Raw genomic sequence first — 21,038 nt, 5'->3', positions numbered from 1 at the left:
TCATCAGATGGCTGACATCAAGTATGTGGGGGAAAACCAAATGCACAGAACACCTGAACTCATCCATGCTAGAAGGTAGTGAGGAAAGGAATTTTGAATAAATGAATGTAAAATCTGCACCAAGGAAAAACTAGGAGTGGAAAATCAATAAATGTAAGGAAATAGGTTGGCCAGTATAGTTTAAATTGACTGAAAGCTGTTCATTCAAGAGACAGACCACTAAGTGAGTTGTGGGCAACAACAGGTTTCTGAGAAGTAGAAATCAAATCGATCACCTCTCGAAAGCCACGAACACGGTTATTTTGTTCATCTTCCAGATTTTGAAGCTCCCTCTATCAATTAAATAAAACTATGATTACATAGACCAATTGAAGGTTGAACATGCATTATGACCAATGATTATGGTTTGCTGTATACCTCAAAAGTTTCCTTTTCATTTATATCCACACAGAGTTTACTGAATTTGAAATTTTGGAAAATGGGTAGACAAAAACACACTGCCAACCTGAAATTAATGGCATTAGGCAGCTCTTTAGAAAGTGATTCATTAATTACTTAGCTCTCAATCTTATCCCAAAAACAAAAGATTACCGAGCTCAACTATGCCCTTATTATTGAGTTATGCAGCCTCCAACATAAGTAAGAGTGAATTTGGCAAACAATTGAAATTTGTCAAAATGAGCTAATTAAGAAACATTCAAATTCCCCCAGAAGCATTTGGAATGATATAGACAGATATATAAGTAAAGTGGAGTGTATTGGGTTGGGACACTGTTTCAATACGACACAGATTTGGAGTATATTATTCTATACGACATAGATATTATTTGGGTGAGGATGAAACAGTGTCAGAGATATTATTCCAAACGGGTTCGCAATCGATACAATTTTGGACACTGTTTCAATACGACATAGATAAAATCTTGATAAATAAAAGGTATGAGAGAGAGAGAGATTTATTGACCTGATCTCAAAATGGTGTCCAAAACCTTGAAAGCTTGTTCTTCAGTGCAGACCTTGGCTTGAGCTTCCAACACGGTCTGATTGGGTTTCCGAAACTTGGAGCTCCGATGCGAAGTCGAAACTGCCGGATTCCGGAATCCCTAGTTGATCAATCGTGGCCGAATCAATCACAGATTTCGCAGTGAACCGAGCTTTCCGTCGAATCAAACGGTGGTGGTGGTTATCTTTTGGAGAGAAGTGAAGAGAGGTTTGGATCTTCGGTTGAGTGAAGTTTCGAGGATTGATGGGCGAGATGGTAGTTGAGTCCGAATTAAGCAGAGCTTTCTGTGTCGCTCTCTGTGTCGCTCTCCGGCTATAGTGATGATGAGCAGCGGCGAAGGACAAAGAGGGAGAAAGAGATAAAGAGGGAAGGTTGAGAGAGACGTCAGTAGGTGGAAGGCAGAGGGAGAGAGACGTGGCTGAGAACAGAAAGGGAGAGAGAGACGTGGATAGGCGGGAATATATCTCACATTTTCAAAAAATTTTGTCCTTTATTATGATCTATACCGTTAATATATTCTTAGAATTGACCTCAGCCATTAGATCAAAATGTATCTCATATACATTTTGATATATTTTTCAAAAACCTTTGTGCTTTATTAAATAGATTTTTTGAAATAAATATTAATTGTTTTATAGTTTTTGTAAGCTTGAAATTAATTGATATTGTAAATAATTATTTTTTTTGTTTCTTTTTGCAGATGCTACCTTTTTGAGTATGTGATGATATCTTCGCATATCATTATTGAACCTTACTGTTGATAGTAAAACAAGCTATTAATATTGTGGAGAAGGTGGTTCGGAAATACTCTTTGGATTCAGTAGGATGCTCGTGATCCTCAGCTAGTCACCTGAAAAAGAATGAACACTCCGATCGGGGTGCCGGAATTAGCACTCTGATGGACAAGTCAGTGTATACTCTCTTGGTTGCTTATATCTCAAGTTAGACTTACTTCTTCTCACATACCTCTTTTAGTTGATGCTCTTCTTATTTATAGTCGTCCTTGATGTTGATGGTAGGGCCTACATTTCGTCCAATGGATAGTCGCTCATTTGGCTTTCTCTTCATATTCGGCCCAGTTTACAACTGATTCAGAGGCCGATCTGGATATTCGGCCTCTGTCCCTCGAGGCTATGAGTCATATTGTACATGATTTGATTTCCTTCTTTAATTTATTCAGCTAACCTACATAATAATTTACTCGGCCCCCACAATTGCCCCCCAAACATCCTACTAATGTCAGTTAGCCAGCATGTTTGGTTTTGGAGGGTCAAAAAATATAGTGGTTTCCCTTATTCCAATGCAAGTGTCAAAACGCCTACTCTTTTTAGGCATGATTACAATTTTTCACCCCTTCGTACGCCTCATTCATTTAATACGATTTGAAACCATGTTGTCTCTTCGTTTGTATGCTTTTTCGAATGCACAAGGTTTCTCATTGCTTGTCAGTTCACCTCGCTTCACACCCTCTACAACCTCTTTCCGTTCTTCATTATCCTCATTTCTTGTAAGTTTTTTTCTCTTCCATTTCGACTTCTTTTCCTTGTTTGTTTACTATTTAGAGTGTCCACTTTACCTGCTATGATGGTGAAACATCTGAGAGCCCTTCTTTCGGCGGACCGAGTCTCTGGTTTCTATCGTCATTTTTTCATTCTTGACGACGTCCATCTATCACTCTTGGCAGAGAACGTGATAGACACATAGAGAACTGATGAAAGCACAATCGTCTTTCCTCTCCTGTCGATTGCTGAGGGCGGAGTCCATTTCCCCGTTCATCCACTTTTGAGGGCTATTCTTTACCATTGGGGTTTAATCCCTTTCCAACTGAACGTGAATTTTTACAGAATAATAATGGGGATTGTAGAACTAAACCGGCACCTTAGGCTTAACCTTGGAATCCCTACCATTTGGCATTGTTATGCCTTGGTCAAATCCACTGGTCGGTAGGGGCGCTCTTTCCTCAGGGCCAAGGACACCGACCATCATCTGGTGACAATGCTTGCCAGCTCTGGTTAGCGTGTTGATGATGTCATGGTCATTGTTCGTAGCAACTGAGAATTCGGTGAGGGCGAAGATCGTCAAGATCTAGTGCCTAGGCGAAGGGGCGAACCAGGTGGCCATTTAATCCCCCACGCGATTTTATTAAATATTTACTTGGTTCAACTTCTACGTACTTACCATTTTTATTTGTGTAGGAAACGATTTGAAAGAAGTTCTTATTTCGGCCAACAACACTATACTCGCACAGATCAAAGCCGCACTCCGGTTCTTCAGCCGTCCGAATCTTTAGAATCAAGGGAGGGTGGCCCACATTCTTTTGAGATACGAGCCGACCTACACTACCTTTTTGGTCACCGATAACATTCTGATTCTGAGGGGTGAACAGCACCTTACGGCGCTTGTTTTTTCGAGCTTCAAGAACCTTAGACAGATTGGTTTTGAGGCATCAAACTCAGAGCTAGCAGACGAACAAGTAGCTGAAGGGGTCGCTGAGCAGTCGAATCAACCACCCCAGGACAAATCTGACGGGTCAGAGGAAGAGGTTGACGCGGCTCTAAATTTGGCTTTTAACGAAGCTGACCTTAATCCTCCATCCACTTTTGGCCAAGCGGACATGTCCTTTGAAGACATTTTCACCGACTTGGGGGACATACCCGACTCGTATCCTGACAACATAGATGGTGAGTCGCTCACTCAAATGGCCAGACGGAGAAATATCGAGAGAATGGCTGCCCGTCGGAGAGCCAAGGCCGAGCGAAATGAACCTCCGCCCCCTCAACCTGACGTTAGGGAAGAGACTCCACCTGCTCCCGTTGAGGTGGTTCAGACTGATGTGGCCGATACAGAGCATGTTGCCGATCAACAGGACCAAGTGGAGCAAAGGAGGAAAAAGTCCAGTCGAACAAGAAGCCGGTTACTCGAAAGACCAAGTGGATAAACGACCACGAATGGAAGAGTCGGACTTGGTCTTGCCGTTGGTTGCTTCCGATGCATCAGTTGTAAAAGACCCGGTTGCGGCCTTGAGCTTGGCCTCCTCCATTTCTCTGCCGGTTGATAGAGCAACCTTTAGGGCAGAGCACGATCTACTGTCCATCGCATTGGCCGCTCAGTCGGTGATATTGGTACGTGATCTTTGTAATTGTGAAAAACTAATCAAAAGAAAATTTTATATTGGCTTACCGATTTCTTATTTTGTAGGCAGCGGGAAGGATAACGGAGATTGGTCGTCGCCAACATGACGCTATCGAACAGATCGGCTTTCTTACGGACGAAGTGGAAAATGAGAAGGGGAAGGCAGCAAAGGCCTCTCTCAAAGTCGAATCTGAGGCCATGAAAACGACGACAGAGAAAGTGAGGGCCGATGCTGAAGAAGATAAGGTCAAAGCTGCTGACCGATTGAGATTGACCACCGATGAGAGGGCGAGTGCTAGCGAAGCGCTGAGACTGGCCAACGAGACAATTTCCAAATTGGAGGCCGATTTAGAGGAGTCAAGGAGGGTGATGGTGAACGCCGAATCCGAGAACTCCAAGTCGTTCCAAGTTGGCAAGAATGTGGCTTTGGAGAATTACATAGAAGAAGTGCCAAAGTTCGAGAACAGGGGGTTCAAACACGGTTGGCTCAAAGCCTTAGCTGCTGCTAACGTGGTATCGGAGCAACCGATTCCGTACGAGCAGGTAGACGTTGAGCCGCTGGAGTCTGACCCTGAAGACTGACTTAGAGCAAGTATTTTTTGTTTTGTTTTGGTATTCTGTGTATGTAGATTTTGTTAGACTTTGTTAGAATTGTGACTGTTTGTTTGTGTCAGAAGCTAACATAGGGTAGTTTTCATTTGTAAAATGACTTCTGTTTATGCTCAATTTATGAATGAAAATTGCTTTTGCCTTTCTGCCTTGCTGAATGTGCTTGTTAATTGGCTAAGTAAGATGTAAAAACATGAAATGTGATGAACAAACTACTGAATTAATCCAGCACAAAAATAACTGTATAACACTACAACTTAGCCAAATATATTAGTGAATCTACCCTTGCTCTAGCATGTTGATGAACAGGTCCGTCGAAAAATGGAAGTTCAGGGATTTGCTGGAGCATAGGAATGTCTTAATGCATGGCATTGATATCTAGGCCGAATAGATTGATAAATCTGCCCTTGCCTCCGCAAAATTGAACCAGACTGCCTAAAAATGGCAGTTCAAAAAATCTACTGGGGCATCATGACAATTCGGCTCGGAGCTCTGATATTTAGGCCAAATAGATTGATGAATCTGCCCTTGCCCCAGTAGGTTGATGAACGAGACTGCCTGAAAACGGCAGCTCAGGGGTTTGCTGGGGCACAATAGCGATTCGGCTAAGAGCTCTGATAATTAGGCAAAATAGATTGATGAATCTGCCCTTGCCCCAGCAGGTTGAACGGGACCGCCTGAAAACAGCAGTTCAGGGGTTTGCTGGGGCACAATAGCGATTCGGCAAGGAGCTCTGATATTTAGGCCGAATAGTTTGAAGAACCTGCCCTTGCCTCAGCAAAATTGAACAGAACCACCTAAAAATGACAGTTCAAAAAATCTGTTGGGGCATCATGATAATTCGGCTCGAAGCTCTGATATTTAGGTCGAATAGATCGATAAATCTACCATTGCCCTAACAGGTTGAACGGGATCGCCTAAAAACGGCAGTTCAAAAAATCTGCTGGGGCATCATGACAATTCGGCTCGGAGCTCTGATATTTAGGCCGAATAGATTAATGAATTTGCCCTTGGCCCCAGTAAGGTAATGAACACAGACCCCCAAATTAATGAACAAGACCGCGTATCCACGTCAGTTTGTGGCACAAAGCATTGAAGGGAACGCTTAGGGAACGCTGCTCCCACGATTAATAAGATGGATGGGGGTTGTGTTCGTTTAGGGTCCATATTGGTGTCCAAATTTGGCTGATCACAGGAGGAAGAAAAGTAGCGGGTTTAAACTAAATGTCTAGAAGACTATTTTTCAACAACAGAGGAGAAGGGAGTGGAGTTAGACACAGATGAATCGAGGTGGCGAGCCTTCACGCACGGGGAGTAGCACGTTGAGGGAACGTGAAAAATGCCAGTCCCTGCGTCATTGAAGTAGGTCTCGTAGAAGGGAAAAATAGCAACGAGGCAGCTCCCCTCCACCATGCTCGAGAGAAGAGACCAGTGCGACACCGCGCCCCTTAAGCTTTGCAGTTTTTATAGGGAACAAACCGATGACGGAAGCAGATTCAGTTGTACACGACCCAAATGTGGCGGTCGAGTTTGCTTGACAAATTTTTCCACTCGAAGTTCAGCAATCGATGGTCGGTCAACCTGACTTTGAAGTGTTTCAAGAGGGGATCCATGGAGCGGTGAAAGGGTTATATACCGCCTATGAGATCGACATACGCCTTCGTGCTGCACAGAGGGAGATAGAGCAAAAGAATGAATGCATTCGAAGCTTAGAAGCTCGTGCGTAAAAGGCTGAGCACGAACTTAGGAAGATCAAAACTGTCGAGACACAATCGGCTGGCCAAGCTAACCCAATTGCGGAAGAAATGGTGACCCAACGGCTCATAAGTCATGCTATTGCCGATCGAGATACGGCAAGCATGTTTGCAATAAAGGCGGCAAGGACCGGGGCTTATAAAAAAAGGCTTCCATGACGGCCGAAAAGTGGGGATTCAGAAGACTAAGGAAAATCTCACCGAGGAGGCCTGCCGATGAAAGAATCGAGGGTTCAAGCATGGGTGGGTCAAGGCTCTCCAGGCTGCAGAGGCTCTCTGGGCAGCGGGCGTTGATTTGGCATCACCGCTATATCAGAGTCATCATTTTCCCTTTGCAGCTTTCGAAGTCAAGAAAAGTGATGATGAGGGGGATGCCGAATAAAAGTAGACTTATTGTAATGCTCTAACGTGGATTAGGAGCAAATTATGTATTATTGATTAATTCAATGAAACATTTTATTTTAAACGTTTGCATGTTGTTTCAATTTATGTTTATAAATTCGGTTATGATCATCTTCGATTTTTCGTTAACTACATTTATGCGTTTTAATCATAACACAAAAAGCATGCCGATTTCCGAGACATTTATCTTAGCCAAACTTGGACCGATCATGTCTTGCATGGATGGGGCTTCAAATTCGGGGCTTTTATCTTGGCCAATCGTGAAATTCACGAAGGGCGCTCCAAATCCGGAGACTTATTTGGCCTAAAAGTGTCATTCACCGATGGGGCTCCGAATTCGGAGGCTTTTATCTTGGCCAATCGTGACATCAATGAAGAGCTCTCTGAATCCGGAGACTTATTCGGCCCAAAAGTGTCATTCACCAATGGGGCTCCGAATTCGGAGGCTTTTATCTTGGCGAATCATGACATCCACGAAGGGGCTCCGAATTCGGAGACTTATTTGGCCCAAAAGTGTCATTCACCGATGGGGCTCCGAATTCGGAGGATTTTATCTTGGCCAATTGTGACATCCACGAAGGGCGCTCCGAATGCAGAGATTATTCGGCCCAAAAGTGTCATTCATTGATGGGGCTCCGAATTCGGAGGCTTTTATCTTGGTCAATCGTGACATCCACGAAGGGCGCTCTGAATGTAGAGACTTATTTGGCCCAAAAGTGTCATTCACCGATGGGGCTCCGAATTCGGAGGCTTTTATCTTGGCCAATCATGACATCCACGAAGGGCACTCTGAATCCCGAGACTTATTCGGCCCAAAAATGTCATTCACTGATGGGGCTCCGAATTCGGAGGCTTTTATCTTCGAACTAAAATTTCATATAGCGAGATAAGAAGTCTTGCATTAAAAGAGTGAAAGTTGTACACGGTGAATAGTCAAAACAAGTTATCATGCCCCACAAGTCGGGTTAATGATAAAATTTACACAAGTGCGTGGAATTCCAAGGACGTGGCAGGCTTCTCCCAGACATGTCTTTGAGCCAATATGCCCCTGTTCCCGCGATTGAATCGATCTGATAGGGGTCGTCGCAGTTAGGAGCCAATTTTCCATCAGCCGGATTCCTAGCGGCGGGAAGTACTTTCTTCAGGATCAATTCTCCTGGTGCATAGCGGCGTAGCTGAACACGTTGATTATACGACTTGGCAAGTTGCTGATGGTACCGTGCCACGAATGTAAGGGCACGGTCTCTTCGTTCCTCAATCATAGTCAAATCCAAGGCAAGCATCATATCATTTCGGCCCATATCAAAAACTTTCAATTTCAAGGTTGGAAGGCCGATCTCCAAGGGGATAATTGCCTGGGTTCTGAAGCACAAAGCGAACAGCGTTTCCCTAGTGGATCGCCTCGGAGTAATGCGATGAGCCCATAACACACTCGGCAATTCTTCGACCCATTTGCCTTTAGCTTTCTCTAGCCTCTTCTTGATGTCGTCCAAGATGGCTTTGTTGGAGGCTTTAGCTTGACCATTGCTCTGTGGATAAGCCAGGGTGCAGAAATAAGGCCGAATACCATACGTGCTGCACAATTCTCGATAGATGCCACAATCAAACTAGGTGCCGTTGTCTGAAATGAGCACTCTTGGAATGCCGAATCGTGTTATGATATTCTTCCATACAAAACTCCTAACATTAGTATCACGGATATCTGTTAATGCTTCCGCTACGACCCATTTTGTGAAGTAATCCGTTATGACAATTAAGAATCGTTTGTTACCTGAGGCCCGTGGTAATGGCCCGATGATATCAAGCCCCCATTGAGCGAACGGCCAAGGACTGGAGATTGAGCTCAACTGCTCGGCTAGCAAATAGGTTAATGGGGAAAACTTCTAGCACTGTTCACAATTCTTGACATAACACTCGGCATCAGCTCTTATGGTTAGCCAGTAGTACCCTTGTGTTACAGCTCGATGAGTCAAAGAACGCCCACCAGAATGGGCACCACAACTACCTTCGTGTATTTCAGCCAGGAGTTCTTCGACTTTATCCTGATGAACGCATTCTAGGTATGGACCAGAAAGGAATTTTTTGTAGAGCTTTCCTTGCGGATCCAAGTACTATCGCAAGGCTTTGTTTCGTAGTTTGTGCACTTCTTTCTTGTCCGTTGGGAGTTGTTCGGAAGATAGAAATACAGTGATGGGGTCCATCCAACTTGGACCTGATTCTATGATATTGATTTGAATTGACTCTAACAGGGCAATGCTCGGCTTAGGGATGAATCCTACTTCCATTGTCCTTTAAATTTATGAGTTGATGACGGAGGCTAGGCAGGCCAGGGCGTCTGCATGTGTGTTCTGATCCCGGGTTATTTGATTTAACTCATGATAGTTGAATTTCGTAAGCAAAGAGTTGGCCGTTTTCATGTAAGCTGCCATACGGTCATTTTTGGCTACGTATTCCCCCTTCAATTGGTTGATGACTAGCTTTGAGTCAGAGAAGATAAGCAAACACCGAGCACCAAGGGGATGTGTATTCCGCAAGCCGGTTAACAACGCTTCGTATTCGGCCTCATTGTTCGATGCTTCGAAGCCCAGTTTAACAGCCTGCTCGATTATTGCCCCGTCGGGAGCCATGATCACTACACCTGCCCCACTGCCACGTTGGTTGGATGATCCATCACAATACAACTGCCAATTGTCCCCTATGTAAATTCTCTAGTTCGGCTTAGGTTAAATTTGATCGTACTTAAAGTCGGCGAGGCATCCAGCGAATTCGGCCATAAAGTTAGCGAGCACTTGCCCTTTGATTGAGGTTCTGGGCAGAAATTGAATATCATACTGGCTGAGTTCGAGAGCTTATTTTGAAACGCACCCTGATACTTTTGCACTACGGAGTACTGATCGGAGGGGGTAGTCCATTAGTACCCCAATGGTATGCCCTTGAAAGTAATGCATCAGTTTTCTTGCTGTCATGACGAGAGCCAGGATGAGTTTTTCCAACGGAAGGTAGCGTGTTTCGGTGTCAACCATTGCTTTGCTCACATAATAAACTGACCGCTGCTCCCCAAGTTCTTCCTTTAATAGTACGGCGTTGACAGCCCGATCGAAAACTGTTAGATATAAAATGAGCGGATCACCTGCCGAAGGGGTTGTCAAGTGCAGAATTGACCGGAGGTAAGTCTTCAAACCTTCCAAAGCGGCTTCACACTTGGGGGTCCATTCAAAAGCTTTGCCCTAACAAAGGGTATGAAAGAATTGCTAGTAGCGATCTGTGGAACGACTGATGAATCAATTGAGTGCGACAGCCATTCCCATCAGCTTCTGAACCTCTTTGACCGACCGAGGAGAGCCGAGTTCTAGAATTGGTGTGATTTGCCTCGGGTTAGCTTCGATTCCGCGATGGTTAACAATGTAGCCAAGGAATTTGTCGGATCCGATGCCAAATGCACATTTGGAAGCGTTTAGCTTCATTTTGTATTTGCGAAGAATGCCGATGTATACTTCCATAGTACGGCCAAGTTGCTCTTTGAACATGGCAGTGACTAGTCTTTGGTAGGTTACCCCCGCATTCTTCAGCCCGAAAGGCATAACCTTATAGCAATAGGTTCCTCTTAGGGTGAGGAATGCAGTTTTGTCTTGGTCCTCCGGGTGCATGGCAATTTGATGGTAGCCCCTGTATGCATCCAGGAAGCTCATACGTTGATGATGTGTTGTTGCATCTACAAGTTGGTCAATTCTTGGGAAGGGAAAGCAATCTTTGGGACAAGCTTTGTTTAAGTCCGTGAAATCCATACAAACACGCCAAGTTCCATTTTTCTTCTTCACAACCACAGTATTCGACAGCCATGTAGGATAGGTCACTTCGCGGATTGCCCCGGCATCAAGTAACTAGTCAACTTCTTCAACAACGGCAGCAGTCTGTTCCGCGGCTGACCGCCGACTTTTCTAAATAAGCGGCTTACATTTGGGGTCAACGTTTAATCAGTGTTGAGAAACAGATGGATCCACCCCCAGCATCTCATATGGTGACCACGCAAATACATCAAGGTTGCCGAGTAGGAAGGAAACTAGTTGTTGCCTGTCGACTTTATTCAGGGAAGCGCTGATCATGAAGAACCTGTTTGGGTTCTCGTCAATTTCAACTCGATCCAGGCCTTCGGTTTCCTTTTCACTTGAGAGCCGCCCAACATCGTCGAGGCTCTCTCGATCCGGCACCTCAATAGAATTCACTTCCAGCTCTCTTGCTGGCTTTGCGGCAAGACGATAACATGCTTGTGCCGAATTCTGGGAAACACGAATTTATTCAATGCCACATTCAGTCGGGAAGTGAAGTAGTTGATGATAGGTGCTTGGCACGGCCTACATGGTATGCAGCCAAGTTCGTCCCATGATAAGACTAAACGGCGAAGGAAGCTTGACAACTGAAAATTCCTTGTCCACTAATCGGGAACCCGCTCGAACTGGTAGTGTGATTTTGCCTAACGGATATTCCGGATTAGCGTTGAAGCCGGATAACGGGTAATGAGCTGGAGATAGGTCCGACTTAGTGAAGCCAAGTTTGACGAAGGTCTTGTAGTACATAACTTCCGAGGTGCTCCCCTGATCAATGAGAACACGCTCAACAGTGAATCGGTTTATGCGTAGCTCGATGACCAAGGGGTCAATGTGGGAGAGCATCACGCCGGCCAAATCTGAATCATTGAAAGTAATACTCGCAGTTTCGTGGGGCCGTTTCCCTGGTGTGATTTGGTTTTGGGGGTTAGGATGTGATTGAATTGTATGTACGACGAATGCCGTCAGCAAGCTGTATATCATATGGATTACGCCGAGTGGAGGTGAATCTTGCCGTAGAGCAACTGTTTTGGTTGAGTCGTTCTTTCGGACGTGTTGCTTAAGCCGACCGTCTTGTACAAACTCCTCAAGGTAATCTTTCAAAGCATAACAACTTTCCGTATTCGCACCGCCTATCCCGTTTTCTCGTGTCAGGAGGTCCCACCATCTTGAATGGCCATTTGAAGAATGACATATGTTGTACTTTAGACATAACTGTGCTGATCGGCTTTGACAACTTCGTATATTTCTTGTCCACGCGCCTTATGCGCCTGCTATCCACTTGAAGTTGTTCATTAGCCTGGTGTGAACATTGGTTGTTTGATCGGCATGAATCTCATCTTTTGTCTCGTTTAGTCCGATTTCGTGGTTCAGGGCTTTGTGATGGTACAGAATTTATCGGTTGAACGATTTCATATGGGGCCGTCGTGTTGGCCTTGTGCCCGACTTTGACCCACAGGGCGTCATCTTCCACTTTGTAATATTCCTCGACTCTCTTCATTAACGACCAGACTGTCTTGGGGGGCCTTCTAGTTAAGGAGCTGCGGAGGGCACTATGAGGATGCAACCCCATTTTAAAGGCGATGATGGCCATGGAGTCATTGCAGGCATCATCTACGAGATTAAAGCACTCCCAATAGCACGCCAAATACGCTCATAGGGTTTTCCCTGGTTGGATTTGCATTGCCCAGAGAGAACCGGCCTGCTTCGACTGGACCTCATTGGTGATGAACCTTGCCCTGAAGGATTTTTAGAGTTGATGGAAGCTCTTAATCGATGCCGGCTCTAATTTATAGTACCATCTGACAGCCAAAGGTCCCAAACTGCTCGAAAATATTCAACACATGAGGGCCTCGTCGTCTGCATGTAGCGTCAGGGCTTGCTTATAATGACGGATGTGATCTGTGGGGTCCGATTTTCCATCGTATAGAGTGAACGATGGAGCTTTGAACTTTTTGGGTAGCACTGCCCTTGCAATCCGTCGAACAAAGGGGTTATGTTGATCCTCTTCATCTGAACTATTTTTTCTTCGCTTATTTCATGCACGCAGACTTTCTTCGGAGGAACTGGAGGTTTCGACTCGTCCCTTCTTTTTGGATTCTGGGAATGATAAGTCAGAATCACTGTCATTATCTTGCCTCCAAACTCGAGGTCGTCGACCATCCTTTGTCAGAGGTCGTTCCGGATCTTGGCGTGCGGCTTGTTGGGATTTTGCCACCTCCAAGGCCAAATCTTGTCAAAGGCACTCGTTCTCAGCGATCATGTTTTCCAACCTCTGCTCGTTTTGCTTCGCCTGATCCATAATCGCTTGCATTGTCTCATGTGCTGATGTCGAGGGTGAGGTCTGGCAACTGAGTCGAAGTTCAAAGTCCTTCGAGCGGCGATGGTCTCGGGCCCAAGCATGTTGCTTAGAGTGGTTTCGTCTCGTCGTGTAAGGTCGTCAGTGACTATCGGAGGATCTCTGTTACGCCCGCCATGGATATGCTGGAGTATTCCCATAGACGGCGCCAATTGTGGAGAAGGTGGTTCGGAAATACTCTTTGGATTCAGTAAGACGCTCGTGATCCTCAGCTAGTCACCTAAAAAAGAATGAACACTCCGGTCGGGGTGCCGGAATTAGCACTCCGACGGACAAGTCAGTGTATACTCTCTTGGTTGCTTATATCTCAAGTTAGACTTACTTGTTCTCACATACCTCTTTTGGTTGATGCTCTTCTTATTTATAGTCGTCCTTGATGTTGATGGTGGGGCCCACCTTTCGTCCAATGGATAGTCGCTCATTCGGCTTTCTTTTTATATTCGTCAACATGATTTTTTATAAGAATGAAATACTCGACGAGTTTTACATATTGAACGGTTCAGATTATTGAAAGAAAACCCATGGTGAGCCCCATTGACCTGAACAACACAATCCAATCCATCGTAATAAATAGTAAAATTAATGTAACAAATTTACATAAACATTATTTATTGTATTAAATATCTCTAACAAACTCTACTATCATAACAAATAGTAAAATTAATGTATGTGTGGTTGTAAAAAAATAAAGGTGACGAAAACACCCTTATTTATTTTACTTTACCCCCTATGATTTGGACTGGGTGCAGATTACCTCCCTGACGTTCGAATACCATCACATAACCTCCCTGTGGTTAATGGGTTGATATGCACAGTTAGAATTTCCATCTACTCTAACAGGTTGTGCAGTACTCGCGAGTAATGTGCAATTGGGCATGAACTAATGATGTTCCCTCACAATTAAAAGACCAAAAGGCCCCTAGAGTTAGAAATAAAAGCTTACCCAAGAAAATTGCTTTGTATATTCTCTCTTTCCTCCATGTGTTGAGTTGTAGGCAACTCTACCCAACAAAAATATCATCATCCTCATCATCATCATCATCTTCTCTCTCTCTCTCTCTCTCTCTCTCTCTCTCTTATGTTCTTTATCTTTTTTTTCTTTTTTTTTTAAACATAACACAAATATATATATATATATATATATATGGATAAAACATTCACTGTGCATCTATATATATATGTGTGTGTTTATGATTTTAGATGATTTGATGATGATGTTGTAGGACAATCTTCACTGTATTTAAATAAATTAAATTCTGTTGTGTACTAAACAACAACCAGAATATAAAGAAATAAAGGAAATGAGAGAATTTGTTTGATTATAAAAATCAAACTCGAAATAAAAAATAAAATAAATAAAAACAGATTTTATTTTGTTACAAAAACAAAATTAAAATCTAATTTAAGTAAATTAAATAACTTACTTGATAAGTCCTTAGCCCATTTTGCCCATAACCTCTCCCTCTAAAACACTTGGGTACCACTTGGGGCACACCCCAAGTACCAAACCCAAGCCTTATAAACCCATTCAAAACTTCCCACCAAATCAATGTAGGACAAGCCATTTTACAACCTTAAGGAATTTCTACCAAAACTCCATTTTCATGGAGCACACTTTGGCTTCAATTTTTCATTCACTCGGTAATGGTTTTGAGCAACCAAATATACCACGTGAATCACAACGCGGCATAGAACGCGTTACCACTTTGACCCGTGAAAATCGATGCACGGGACCCACCTAAGAAATAGACCAAACTTAGAAAAAAATTCTGATTTTATCTAGAATTTTATAACCATTTCCAACAGATGTTTGATGAATTGACAATTCAAAATTGTATTACTATATTTCAATTTTGTTTTTCACTATGTATATATATATATATCTTTGATTTGATGATTAAAAAAAAATAGAGAGAGAAAAGGTGTTGATTCCAGAAATATATATATATATATATATAAAATAGAGAGAAAATATGTTGATTCCAAAAATATATAACACAGATATATATATATATATATATATAAATTTTAGTTGTACACCAAAAGCATAAAAATTACCAAAAGGATAAAAATTTACATGATCCCCAGTGATGAAAAAGAAACCATTACAAATAAAGACAACAGAGAAAATGGACAAATCTACTAAGCAACACAATGTCAAGGTATAGGACAATCACCAAAGCCACGACCACCCATCATTCTTCCACTCACACCCCACCCGAAACCTTTACCAAGGCCAAAGCCATCAGAAGTTTGACCGCAAAACCAACAGAATGACCCCAAATTTGTCGAATCGAACAATCGAAACCCTACTTTGTCAAATTTAAGCATAAATTTGTTCAATTCAAACCCTGATTTGTTCAATCAAAGACCCTAATTTGTTGAATCACAAAACCTAAGTTGTCACCACTTTTCTCTTCTCAAATGCACGACTGTTTCTACAATGAAATGACAAGCAATGTTATATATATACAAGGGCAAATCAGTCATTTTACGTTTGTCATTAACGGTGTTCCGCACCCAACCCAAACCATAAGGGGTATAGTGAAGTTTGCCTTTTATTTTGTCTTTTTTCTTTGAATAATGTTATATGTACCAATTAGTGTACTAATTAGTATACTAACAGATGATGTGGTATAATTTTAAAAGTTTTGGATATTTGTAATTTGTATAATAGGTGGGGCCAGTAATAATGACATAACCCTAGTTGGTACATTAATTAGTACACAAATTGATGTATATAGCACTACCGTTTTTCTTTTCATTTCCCACCATTCTAAAACTTTCGACTTATTTTCCTTAAAAATACACCCTTGAGATTTGCTTAAAATATGAATTGTCCTCTGTGATTTGGAAAATTACAAATATCTTCCTATCAGAATTTTTTATTTAACAGAATTAATTGAAAAAATAAAATTTCTAACTGTTCACCTATACAATAATAAAATTATTTGAATTATTAATTGAAATAAAATTTTAACATTATTAAAAACTGTTAATTAACTTGATGATTTATTAATAAAATGACTTATTTGTTATGAAATTAGAAACCTTAGGGGGCATAATGTAATTTTCAGAACTACGGGGGATAATTTGTAATTTAAGTACATCTCAGGGGGTGTGTTTGTAATTTACCCTTATATTTAATTCTTATATATATATATATAGAGAGAGAGAGAGATATATATATGATATTGAATTTCTTCTCATTTTTTTTAGGGCAAATTGCAAACACCTCCTTCGAGATTTGGTGAAGATATAGATTCTCTCCTAGGGTTTGAGAAATTACAAATTGCCCCCTGAGAGTCAAATTTGCATAACAAATTAGGGGGGAATCTGTACGAAAATAAAAACCTCATGGGGCAATTTGTTATGGAAATATAAACCTCAGGGGGCGGGATGTAATTTCTCAAACCTCATGGGAGAATCTGTATTTTCACCAAAGCTTGAGGGGTGTTTGTAATTTGCCCTTTTTTTAATATATTTTTTTTTATTTTTTAAATTGTTCTTGTAATTTTATAGCAACAATGGATAAAGATTTGATTACAAGTGAGATTCCTCACTGTATTTCAAGAAATTGTTTTGACTTAAATGAGTCTCCTAAAAGGGAAATTATTCAATAATACCAAAGTACTATATGTTTGTACTCCTTAACTAATCATTATTTAGTATGCCTCTTATGTTCTCCAATCACTCAACACAATACCTCACCTACTCAACTTTTCTACCAATCATAATACTATATAATATCATGTGTCCATACTCGGGGATTACTGAATTATTACCCCTCCTAAAGAAGGTTTGCTTTTATTTGGTTTTATAATTTTTCATTTATAATAAAATACAATTCTTGATTTTTATTTTTTTTATGTAGGCATTGTTTTTATTTGATTAAATTTTTTTCATTTATTATAAAATATGATTGTTCGATTGTTGATTGTTGATTTTTTTTTAATATATTTTTCATTTTTTGTAATTCTTGATACAAAGTAACACAAATAGATGATTTGATTGCAAGCGGAGAGAAGTTGGTTGGAATGAATATTCCATAGATGATGGGGGAGTTATTGAAGAACATAAAGATGGAAATTTAACAGAAAATGGGTTTGCGCCTTTTTAGAGATGAGTATAATTTGGATCGGTTCGGTTTGAGGGTAAAATCAGGATTAATTATGGAATTAAATTAATCTATTTAAATTATAAAATTAATCCAAACAAAATTTTTTAAATATTGTTTGGTTCGGTTTGAAATTACAATTCTCACATAATTTCTCCACAAATAAAATCATATAACATTTTCAGAAAAAGCCAACCTATCATAAATTGTTCAACATTAATTTGCCTAAATTTTTTTGAAATATAACTTAAACAAATATAATATCTAATAAATAAATATATGGTTCAACATGTAGTAAGTATAAAACTCCCATCAAACAAATATTTTATCATGGCAACGACAATTATAAAATTAAAATTATGCTAAATAATTAAAAAAAGCATCAGGAATAGATACAAGAGTAGCAATAACAGTAGCAGGAAGTATGATATGTATATGGTTTAAGTAACATACGGCTCGGCTTAGTTAACCGTGAACTCAAATTCGAAACTAATTTGCAAAGATCGATTCCCAAATTTTCCAAACCAGAACCGAGCCACGGATTCAAAAAACTAATCCAAACCTATTAAATTGGAATGAACCAGTTCAAATTGCAAAATTTTCAAATTCTGTACTTAACCCTAAGCCTTTTGTCCAAAAAAATGTCAAAAAACATCATGTGGCCCAAATTTATTGATATAATATTATTGGTGTAATATAGTGTGGTAAAGTAATAATAATTAATATTTATTCATATATATATATATACACACACATGCATATTGTTTGTCCCCAAGAGCATGAGTGGGACTAGGTCTCCAAATGGCCGATATTACTCGACAAATTCATCTCATGGCCCATCTCAGTCAGTACAAGTGTTCAATTCGTCCCAATTCATATAAGATAATTTAGAATTTGGGACAAAAAATTATAATTTGGGCTTGTCCATAAACTCAACCTGTAAGAGCTTACATGAGTAAGTCTAATCAACTCGTCTCAATCCATAAAAGATAATTTAAGATTTTGACTAAAGATTTATAACTCGAACCTGCCCACGAACCTGGCCCCTAATAGCCCGCATGGGTTAGTCAAATGTTTAGTTTTAAATTTTTTTGGTCTAATTTGATTTTTTTTTTCCTTATGTTTAAAGTTTTTATTTTTTATTTTTTATTTTTTTCCTGTCCACTTGGTGGTATTATATATTACTTGATTGTTTTTTTTTTATCATATTAGATGTAAAAAGGTAAAATAAAAAAAAAAAATCAAAATACTTAAATTATGTTGAAAAGTAAACAAGAAAAATAACTAATGAAAATATTAAAAACATGTGAATGAAAAATGTATAAAACTTAATAATATAAGTATAATGAAAAATGTGTAACCCAGTTCAGTTTGATTTTGACCCATAAAATTTTGGCTTATGAGTAAGATGTGGTTTTAGTTTTTTAAACAGACCCAACCCATTAATTGGTCAAAGTCTGAAAAATTTGTTAAAATATAAGATTTAAACACAATAGTCACGCGTTGGATAAACCTGATCCGTACCATTTATGACCCTAAGTGGGAGGGTGTAAGACAAAGATTAGGAAAAAAATATATGAAAGTATCATAATAGAGACAATTAAAAAAAAAGGATAATTTGGCCTTTAATATTTATTGCATTTTCAAGCTTCCATGATAATGTATATTGTTAGGAATATTTAATATCCTTAACAAAAACCCAATAAATAAAAAAAGAAAAATTACCCAAAAAAATAAAATAAATAAATCTGAAGTTTAACCGTAATAATAAAATAAATCTTAAATTTTTAATTTTGTTAATTTAAATTCTGAACTTTTGACTTGTTTTCAATTTAAACTATTTGTCTATTTTCATTAAGTAAAATTGACCTAAAAATGGTATTTCAGGCATTAAGCTTAATAAAAAATAATATTTTAGACATTTTACATATACCTATATTGAGTTTAATAATTAAAATACTCTTTTTAAATTAGTTTTACTTAACGAAAATAGAAAAATGATTTAAATTTTAAAAAAAAAGGTAAATTACAAATACACTCCCTGATATTTGCTTAAAATATGATCTTCCCTATGTAATTTTGAAAATTACCTTATGTCTCTTAAAATTTCTAATTTCATAACAAATGGTCTATTTTATTAATAAATTATTAAGTCAATTACAAGTTTTTTTTTAAAAATGTTAGAAATTTAAATCAATTAATAATTCATGTAATTTTATTATTGTATAAGAGAGCAATTAGAAATTTAATTTTTTCAATTAATCCAGTTAATTAAAAAATTTTGATAACAAATTATTTATAATTTTTTAAATCACGAGAAATAATTCATATTTTAAACAAATCTTAAAAAGTGTTTTTTAAATTTATCCTAATAATGTATTGGATTCAGAACCCACTCTCACACACACTCTCTCTCTCTCTCTCCCTCTCATTTTTCAGCTTTAAAATGTCTATTTCTCCGTAAACAATTATAATAGGTATAATGAATAAGATTCTATAAACAATTCATATATTTTAGAAACAATCCTCTATTAATTTTAAATAACTGATTACATCAATAATTTTTTTTTTGGGAGCCAGTTTTTTTTTTTTTAGTATAATATGTTATAGGATTTTTTTTTTTTATTTTAGAGGGTAGAGGGAAGGCCCCCCTACAGAGCAGGAACTTCATTCAACAAAATATGCACTAAATTGGTAGGGACCTCAGCAAGCCACAAACCGCTTGTCTGGAGCTACCTTTGCCATTTGTGCCAAGTGATGAGCCATAAGGTTGCCATTTCGCCTCACATGTGAGACACGAAAATGTAAGAATTGCTTGGTACAGGAAATGACACATTGAAAAAAATGACCAAACGAAGCACATAGATTGCTCTCTTCTCGGATAGCCTTCACCACGGTCAGAGAGTCACCTTCCAAACGAATATTGGTTAGCCCCAACTCTGTTGCAAACTCCAGCTCCTTGACAGCAGCAATGGCTGCAATACAATCGGCCTCCATCCATGTCGGGATTTGCTCCGATAAAGAAGCTATCGGCTCACCACGCTGATCACGAATGAGGACTCCCACACCACATGACTGCAATTTTTTGAAAGTGGCCCCGTCAAAATTGACCTTAACGAAACCCCCTGCCGGCGGACTCCACCTCTCCATCCCACAGCCTACTGGAAGTCCATGCATATTGGATTGCAGCAAGACACACACCATTTGAACAGTTGAAACTGCCGAGCGATCAACATTATTGAATATGGCTGAATTTCGAGAGGACCACACACCCCAACATATGGCGAAAAACAGCCCCAATGTATCCGCATCAGAACTACTCCCAATTTCATATGCCCAACTCATAAAATCAAGACCAACTCCCTTATCGAGCACAAACATTAACGGGCTTTGGTGCTATACCTCTTGCGCCATCGAAACTGATGTCAAAGTGGACCGCAGCGCATCCATATTAAATGGGCGCATGGTGAGAAGTTTACCCACCAAACAAAGCCCTGCCTTCGCCGCAGTGGATTGAATATGAACCTCATCCACTACCACCTCTGCTTCCTCCTCCTCTGTCAAGACGAGCTGCCGGGCCAAGTCATCGATAGAGTCCGCCATTAACAACCCACCAGAGAAACAAAAAGATATGCAAACCTACTAAAAAACACCACCCACTAAAGGGGAACTAGCCTTGTACAGGGCAAGAGAGAAACTCCTACCAGAGAGGAGAACTTCTTTATTTCAGATCTATTTTCTCACATTAATTATCTTATAGTTTTTTGGAAGTGTCTTTTCCCCCCCCCCTCCCCCTCTTAAAAACCAATTTTTGTGAGTCTAAAGCAACCCTCAGGGT

At 40.0% G+C, this 21,038-nt stretch overlaps 1 protein-coding gene and 1 long non-coding RNA gene across 3 annotated transcripts; both read right to left on the bottom strand.

Moving 5' to 3' along the window:
• Positions 1-42: 42 nt before the first annotated feature.
• On the bottom strand, positions 43-1,568 carry LOC145795024 (uncharacterized). Of its 2 annotated transcripts, XR_014335163.1 has the most exons (4): positions 965-1,568; positions 418-505; positions 218-332; positions 43-114 (listed from the first exon to the last, which is right to left on the bottom strand). It is a non-coding gene; the product is annotated as an uncharacterized LOC145795024 (long non-coding RNA). The 2 variants fall into 2 exon arrangements; XR_014335164.1 differs by lacking the exon at positions 418-505.
• Positions 1,569-19,903: 18,335 nt separating this feature from the next.
• LOC145795711 (uncharacterized) lies at positions 19,904-20,581 on the bottom strand. Its single transcript, XM_082880581.1, has one exon. The coding sequence runs from the start codon at positions 20,579-20,581 to the stop codon at positions 19,904-19,906; it is 678 nt and encodes a 225-aa protein (XP_082736707.1).
• Between the last annotated feature and the right edge of the window lie 457 nt (positions 20,582-21,038).

Source organism: Camellia sinensis, chromosome 7, assembly GCF_055761805.1.
Source record: "Camellia sinensis isolate YWXY chromosome 7, ASM5576180v1, whole genome shotgun sequence".
NCBI lineage: Eukaryota > Viridiplantae > Streptophyta > Magnoliopsida > Ericales > Theaceae > Camellia > Camellia sinensis.
The sequence above is the reverse complement of the archived record's forward strand: the minus strand, read 5'-3'. Positions and strand labels throughout refer to the sequence as shown.

Bases quoted from the DNA above. Each gene is read 5' to 3' on its own strand.
- LOC145795711 (XM_082880581.1), bottom strand. From the start codon at position 20,581: ATGTTTGTGCTCGATAAGGGAGTTGGTCTTGATTTTATGAGTTGGGCA.